General features: G+C 41.1%; 1 protein-coding gene across 3 annotated transcripts in view; it reads left to right on the top strand.

Annotated features, from left to right (window-relative positions):
* The window catches only part of ANPEP (alanyl aminopeptidase, membrane), a 277,202-nt gene extending 272,876 nt beyond the window's left edge, over positions 1-4,326 (top strand). For all 3 annotated transcript variants that reach the window (XM_069766191.1, XM_069766190.1, XM_069766189.1), the window contains exons 19-21: positions 1,606-1,746; positions 1,988-2,066; positions 2,957-4,326. In XM_069766191.1, the coding sequence (XP_069622292.1) occupies positions 1,606-1,746; positions 1,988-2,066; positions 2,957-3,115 (379 nt within the window). In that variant the 3' untranslated portion in view covers positions 3,116-4,326. The remainder of the gene's footprint in view (positions 1-1,605; positions 1,747-1,987; positions 2,067-2,956) is intronic.
* Positions 4,327-8,638: the final 4,312 nt, after the last annotated feature.

Genomic DNA, 8,638 nt, shown 5'->3' on the forward strand with positions numbered 1-8,638 from the left:
AGTTAGAGACTATACCATTTATAACCACCCTCTGATCTACAGGCCAACACAAGTTGTCAGAGGCTTCTTTAATGGTTGTTGAACCCTGAAAACTGATCAGTTCCGCAAAGTACCGTAACAGCAATGTAACTGAACAGTTAGATGTTTGAGTATCTCAGTCCTGGTCTATGTGACAGTGTTAAAACTTTGCTTTACTTTTTGATTTTGGTCCAAGAGCCTTTGTCAGTCCGAACGTATTCCAAGGGCTTCAATAAAAAATGGTATCACCACTGAAAAAACTTATGGCATATTGAGATTATATTATAAATGTATAATAGGAGCGTGTTCTATGGACTCCCATCACTTTAATGTTCCCCTTTCCCCCTATTTGACAAAGAAGAAAGACAATGACAAAGAAGAATATAGAAAATTAAATTTCCCAGACGAGCATTGCACAGCGAATAAGCCTCCTTACCTTTGCAAGCTAGAGCTGGTATGTCAAACTCCACAGGGAGAAATCTAGCCCCTTAGACCCCAGTCCAGAGCCTCTCACCTAGCCAAATCAGTTCTCATGCTTTGCACTAACGAGGGCCAATAGCCCGAAACACCATGTCTGCGAATTGAGATGCTGATTTGGCTTTTATCCTAAGTCATATTGCAAGACTCATTAAAGGGTTGACTGTGACTTGTAGGATCGCTACTTCCAACAGGTGGCGCTATAGAGTTCAAGTTTTCTTCTTCTCTGAAGAGGCAATTTGCATATAGAAAATTAAGAAACACTCTAGCTCTTCACAACTATCACAGAGGCGCAGGCTCAGACAACTACCTTTCTACATCATATACTCCTGTGTTGAGGGGAAACATGCGGTCTAGGGTCCCCATTCTCTCCATTTGTCCACACGGAGAAGCATTAGTACTTATTCATGGCTGCTTCCACTCCACTTCTCCCTGACATGGAAAGTACCATAGATGTGAGCAGCCACTAGACACCGTCATCTGCATAAAGAAGGCAAAGGCCAGACAACATCTCCCACAAAAAGGGCCGGAATCAAAGAAATGGTTCATCCTAGCTTCTAAAGGTCAGTCTTCAGCATTCCCATTGACATGATTGATATTTTTACACTGAAAGCCCATATAATTTATAATCACAATCAACAATGTACATTCATACAAAAATAGTACATTATAGTACCATTATGTCAGGTATCAGCTGATTTCACTCCCTGGCGATCAGCTTAAATGGATGCATTTTGGCTAGAAATTATTTTTCAATTGGATTTCACAAAAAAACATATGAACTGTTTGGCTTCTATAGCCTCTATGTATTACTGACCATAAAGTGCAGACTGCAGGATGAGTTAACAATGAATTATCAGTGAGCTAGTTCTGACAGCATGGTTGGTAACATTTTTTTCTCTTTAACTCCTCTAAGCTGATTTATAACCACATCAAAGTTGAGCTGTCTGAATGTTTTTTACTCCAGTTTTGTAGCTTAAAGCCAAGAATAAATGCCTACTAGCGCCATGCTATAAAAATGTATAATAATAATAATACTATGCATCACATTTCATGGGCTAGTTAATAAGAAATTATTTCTGTTCACAAGTTTATATTTTCAATTCACAGACTCCTCGAATATTCCTTGGATTCTACTAAAATCCGCAAACAAGACGCCCTTTCCACAATTACCAATGTTGCTAATAACGTGGTAGGCCAGAGCCTTTCCTGGGATTTCATGAGAGCCAACTGGGAAAGACTTGTTAAAGAGTAAGTTTACAAAAGAACCATATTTTGTAAGCTTCAATATTATGCGACTATGACAAATATATAGTCAACTTATTGGAATATTTCTAAATGGTTAAAGTAAGCTGCTTAAAATTAAATTAAATTTGCCTGAAAATGAAATGTAACTATAACTTTCTATCTATGCCATTTAATTAGATTTGCATATGTATTATTTGCTTGTTTATTCGTTCATGCATCCATTTATTATGGTTTTTTTTCCTAGCATTGGAGCTGGAATGTCTTTTGGAAACCTGATAAATGGAGTCACTAGAAGATTCTCTACAGATTTTGAGCTGCAGCAAGTAAGTACAATATTTTAGCAGCTCACTAAGGCTATCACACTAGCGTCGGACTCGGCCCGTCGCAGTGCGTCGGGCCGAGGTTCCGACGCTAGCAGTGAATGAACCGCACAACGGAGGCAGCGGATGCATTTTTCCAGCGCATCCGCTGCCCCATTGTGAGGTGCGGGGAGGTGGGGGCGGAGTTCAGGCCGCGCATGCCCGGTCGGAAAAAGCGGTCCGTTGGCAGCAAAAAACGTTACATGTAACGTTTTTTGCTCCCGGCGGACCGCCACAACATGGCGCAACCGTCGCACGACGGTTGCGACGTGTGTCAATGGTTCGCCAATGTTAATCTATGGGGTAAAAACGCATCATGCAGACAACTTTGCAGGATGCGTATGTTTTCCCCCTAAACGACGCATTGCGACGTATTGAAAAAAACGCTAGTGTGAAAGTAGCCTAACTAGTTTTACTTAGTGGAGTCAATGTACTTAAATTAGATTTAAGAGCTCCTTTATTGTGGCTGTGAAGGCTGCAGCTGATCAGCGACTGCTAGAGTTAAGCAAAAAGATCTGATGGACCCTGGTGCAGTGGCCATGCCAGTAGCCCATAGCTGGCACATCAGCTCTGCGAGCTTCCTCCTATTTCTGATTAGCAGGCAGGGCGTTATCATTGTGGTATGACACACGTGAGGAGTTTAGAACCTTCCGATTTCCACTGTGGGTCAGAAAGGAATTTTCCCACTTCATGACGAATTGTCTGCTGTTAATCAAAGGTGGTTTTTTACTTCCTCTGGATTAAGTAAAGTTTGCAAGTGTGGCAGGTTAAGCTTGATGAACTTGTGTTTTTGTATCAATGCACTGACGGTATTCTCAGATGACTGAATAACACGACTGTTTTTCCCCAAACAGCTTTTGCAATTTAAACAGTACATTATCGATAACAACATCGGTTTAGGCACCGCATCTCGGGCTCTGGAACAAGCTATAGAGAAGACACAAGCTAACACCATCTGGGTAACGCAGAATAGAGTCGCAGTAAAGCAATGGTTTGAAACAAATGCTTCTTAAAGGACACATGAACAACACCTCGGCACACTTGTGAAGAGCAAGTTTACAAACCATATAGTGCCTCCTGCTGGACCTCCTTGTCGCTCTCCATATTGTATAAAGCCACAGATAAAAGGAATACTGATGAGAAATAATTTATGTCCTTACATGATTCCTTCTGCTAGATTACTCGTCATCAGGTTTCTATGAATTTCCTTTAAGTGACCGAGAAACCCATACTTGCCAAATATACAGCCATTTACTAGTTTTATGTGATAAGCTTCCAAACACTTCTATATGGACAATGGAAAAGTTCAATCTCAGACTCAGGGTCTACATGTCCTTCCTATTTTTTACCTACAATCATCCATATAAAGATGGAGGAGAGAAAATACTTTTCGCATCTAAACACAACCAGATGTTTCTATAATGAGGGATCAAAAAGTGCATTGTCTTTCATGAATTGAGAGTCCTCAGTGGTTGATACCTTTTAATGGCTAACTGAAAAGATGGTAACAAAGTGCAAGCTTTCGAGACTACACAGGTCTCTTCATCAGGCATCAGACTATAAGGGGTCATCACAACAGAGACCCTAATCAGAGGACAATAAAACATTCCTTATCTAAGAACTGGCCCAATATTTATGGATAATTGTTTATCACTCATGGTAATTTTGCTTCTTGTCACCTGTCTTATCCATGGTTTCCCCCCTTTTTTTTCTGTGCTATGTTGTGCATAAATATGTGATTCTTCAGAATTTGTTTTTAGTCTTTGCCTGATGAAGAGACCTGTGTAGTCTCGAAAGCTTGCAATTTGTTACCATCTTTTCAGTTAGCCATTAAAAGGTATCAACCACTGAGGACTCTCAATTCTAAATATTTTTCTATCTACTGGCTGATACGGTACCAAGATATTTATCTTTCTTGTCTTTCATGGACATTTTTGTTTCTTGCTCGAAGTCGCAGTGTAATCATTAAATTATGTTTTATCCATGAACCCGCAGAACCTAAGAGACCGTGTAAACCAAAAGATAATTTTAGGTGAGAGCCTAAAGAGATGTATATTTTCCTATAAGTGAAGACGACACCTATATTTATACTTCATAATCTTGGTGTAAATAAGAGTTACATTTTTTCATGAACAATAAATTAATACAGAGCACTGTGAAAAAAAGACAACTGCTTTTGCTGTTTTTCATTCCAGAAAGTGAAAATAAAAGCTGATTTAATAAATTTGTGTCTGGAAATTGCCTATTTACATCTAATATCAAATTATTTTAATCTGATCGCTAAAATGAATTCATATGGTGAACACAAAGAAAGATACTCATACCACTATAGATGGGTCGTGCATACGTGAGATACAAAACCATGATTTGAATACCAATATTCACTACTGTACGCCATAAAACTGTATGCATAGGTCGGTATACAGAACTATCCAACCAAATCTAGTCTGTGGTTGCCAAATAAAAAGACGGATATAAATAACCATGGTACCACTGAAAACGTCATCTTGTCCCGCAAAAAACGAGCCGCCATACAGCATCATCAGCGGAAAAAAAAAGTTCTTAGAATAAAGCGATGCAAAAATAATTATTTTTTCTATCAAATAGTTTTCATCGTATAAAAGCGCCAAAACATAAAAAAAATATAAATGAGGTATCACTGTAATCGTACTGACCCAAAGAATAAAACTGCTTTATCAATTTTACCAAACGTGGAATGGTATAAACGCCTCCCCCCCAAAAGAAATTCATGAATAGCTGGTTTTCGTTCATTCTACCTCACAAAAATCGGAATAAAAAGCGATAAAAAAAGTCACGTGCCCGAAAATGTTACCAATAAAAACGTCAACTCGCCCACAAAAAACAAGACCTCACATGACTCTGTGGACCAAAATATGGAAAAACTATAGCTCTCAAAATCTGGAGACGCAAAAACTATTTTTTGCAATAAAAAGTGTCTTTTAGTGTGTGACAGCTGCCAATCATAAAAATCCGCTAAAAAAACGCTATAAATAGTAAATCAAACCCCCCTTTATCACCCCCTTAGTTAGGGAAAAATAATAAAATTAAAAAAATGTATTTATTTCCATTTTCCCATTAGGGTTAGGGCTAGGGTTAGGGTTAAGGCTAGGGTTAGGGTTGGTGCTAGGGTTAGGTTGGGGCTTGGGTTTCAGTTAGAATTAGGGGTTTCCACTATTTAGGCACATCAGGGCTCTCCAAACGCGACATGGTGTCCGATCTCAATTCCAGCCAATTCTGCATTGAAAAAGTAAAAAAGTGCTTCTTCCCTTCCGAGCTCTCCCGTGCGCCCAAACAGGGCATGTGCAGGAATGTACTACGGAAGGACAGAGAATGAACTTCAATCCAATATTGCAGCCAGCATGCAGCCAGCGGGTAAGGAAAGGGTGAATCAAACACCCGAAAACCCCGCCTCTATGGTTGAAAATTGTTCCCTCCAAATTCAGGTGACAGAGTCCCTTTAATGTTTTATAAAAATTGTTTTTTTGCAACAGCTACTTCAGGTTCATATATCTTATAACTGTTGGACACAGTAATGTTTCTGCCTTGAAATGAGGTTTATTGTAACAGAAAATGTGCAATCTGCATTCAAACAAAATTTGACAGGTGCATAAGTATGGGAACCTAACCAGAAAAGTGACATTAATATTTAGTAGATCCTCCTTTTGCTAAAATAACAGCCACTAGTCACTTCCTGTAGCTTTTAATGAGTTCCTGGATCCTGGATGAAGGTATTTTTGACCATTCCTCTTTACAAAACAATTCCAGTTCAGTTAAGTTTGATGGTCGCTGAGCATGGACAGCCCTCTTCAAATGATCCCACAGATGTTCAATGATATTCAGGTCCGGGGACTGGGATGGCCATTCCAGAACAGTTTAATTGTTCCTCTGCATGAATGCCTGAGTAGATTTGGAGCGGTGTTTTGGATCATTGTCTTGCTGAAAGATCCATCCCCTGCGTAACTTCAACTTTGTCACTGATTCATGAACATTATTGTCAAGAATCTGCTGATACTGAGAGGAATCCACGTGTCCCTCAACTTTAACAAGATTCCCGGTGCCGGCATTGGCCACACAGCCCCAAAGCATGATGGAACCTCCACCAAATTTTACTGTGGGTAGCAAGTGTTTTTCTTGGAATGCTGTGTTTTTTGGCCGCCATGCATAACGCCTTTTTGTATGACCAAACAACTCAATCTTGGTTTCATCAGTCCACAGGACCTTCTTCCAAAAAGAAATTGGCTTCTCCAAATGTGCTTTTGCATACCTCAGCCGACTCTGTGGCGTGCTTGCAGAAACGGCTTCTTTCGCATCACTCTCCCATACAGCTTCTCCTTGTGGAAAGCGCGTTGTATAGTTGACCGATGCACAGTGACACCATCTGCAGCAAGTTGATGCTGCAGCTCTCTGGAGGTGGTCTGAGGATTGTCCTTGACTGATCTCACCATTCTTCTTCTCTGCCTTTCTGATGTTTTTCTTGGCCTGCCACTTCTGGCCTTAACAAGAACTGTACCTGTGTTCTTCCATTTCCTTACTATGTTCCTCACAGTAGAAATTGACAGGTTAAATCTCTGAGACAGCTTTTTGTATCCTTCCCCTGAACAACTATGTTGAATAATCTTTGTTTTCAGATCATTAGACAGTTGTTTTGAGGAGCCCATGATGCCACTCTTCAGAGGAGATTCAAACAGGAGAACAACTTGCAAGTGGCCACTTTAAGTAGCTTTTCTCATGATTGCATACACCTGGCTATGAAGTTCAAAGCTCAATGAAGTTAGAAAACCAAAAAAAGTGCTTTAGTAAGTCAGTAAAAAGTAGGTAGGAGTATTTGAAACAAGAAAATGATAAGGGTGCCCATACTTATGCACCTGTCAAATTTAGTTTGAATGCAGATTGCACATTTTCTGTTAGTACAATAAACCTCATTTCAAGGCAGAAACATTACTGTGTCCAACAGTTATTAGATATATGAAACTGAAATAGCTGTTGCAAAAAAACAAATTTTTATAAAACATTAAGCTTAAGATTAATAGGGGTGCCCAAACTTTTTCATATAACTGTACTAGAGTATAAGAGATGTTGTTTCTTTTTCCCAGATAAAAATTATTTTGAATTCTGCTTATTAAAAAAAGGATTTGGCTAGGTTAGGGTCTGCCTACATTATCACTAAAAAGATAAACAACATACAAAATGTTTGGCTTTTGGTTGAAACTAAAGGTCCCTGTACCTAGTAGACTAAAGTCAGCCGAGCCCGGTGATATTGAGGAGATAGTCTAATGTGTATTGGGACCACCAGAATCAGGGCCGGCGTCAGCACCCGGCGTACCCGGGCAAGTGCCGGGACCCTGGCGAGACAGGGGGGCCCATTCAGGGCCGGCGTTAGGGGCAGGCTGCCCGCATGCGGCCCCTGAGGCAGGCATCTGCAGTCCGAGGTGCACACTAGAAGAGAGGAGGCAGAGGTAGCACGGAGCTCTGGGACTTTTGCAGCTGCTGGAGAGCCGCCCACAATCAGTCACCATGGATACGCAGAGCAGAGTGACTTCCGACCGTCCAGTGCCCGGAGAATGAGCCGAAACAGGAAGTGTGCAGCACCTGCCACCTGGAACAAAGGATAGCGGGGGGGATGCAGAGCCTGGCTGGGAGGACAAGGTATGGGCTCTTATATACTGGTTGGGCTGTGTTATATACTACGTTGGCTGCTATATACTACATGGGCTGCGCTGCTATATACTACGTGGGCTGGGCTGCTATATGCTACGTGGGCTGCTATATGCCACGTGGGCTGCTATATACTACGTGGGCTGCTATATACTACGTGGGCTGCTATATGCTACGTGGGCTGCTATATATTACATGGGCTACTATATACTACGTGGGCTGGGCTGCTATATACTACGTGGGCTGCTATATACTACGTGGGCTGCTTTATACTACGTGGTACTTCCCCCTTTTCTTGGTTATATTATATACTACGTGGGCAGTGTTATATACTACGTGGGCAGTGTTATATACTACGTGGGCAGTGCTGTATACTACTATGTGGGCAGTGCTGTATACTACTATGTGGGCTGTGCTGTATACTACTTGGCTGTTCTATAAACTACGTGGGCCGTGTTATATACTATGTGGCTGTGGTATATACTATATGGGCTGTTATATGATACGTTGGCTGTGCTATATGCTACGTGGCTGTGTTATATGCTAAGTGGGCTGTTATATACTACATGGCTGTGTTATATGCTACGTGGCTGTGCTATATACTACGTGGGCTATTATATACTACATGGCTGTGTTTATATGCGATCATGAATCGTGGTATGTGTTAAAGGGGGGGCCCACTGAGACTCTTTCGCCCGGGGCCCTCAAAAACCTGGAGCCGGCCCTGACCAGAATGATGGATTTCCGATGGCAGATCAGTTTGTTATGACTGGACAAATGTCATTGCCGAGGAGTCTGGCAGAGGCTCTGTCATAGAGAATATAGGAATGCTCAGGGGAACAATCGTCCGTACAACAGTC

The sequence above is a fragment of the Ranitomeya imitator genome, chromosome 4 (genome assembly GCF_032444005.1).
Source record: "Ranitomeya imitator isolate aRanImi1 chromosome 4, aRanImi1.pri, whole genome shotgun sequence".
Classification (NCBI taxonomy): domain Eukaryota; kingdom Metazoa; phylum Chordata; class Amphibia; order Anura; family Dendrobatidae; genus Ranitomeya; species Ranitomeya imitator.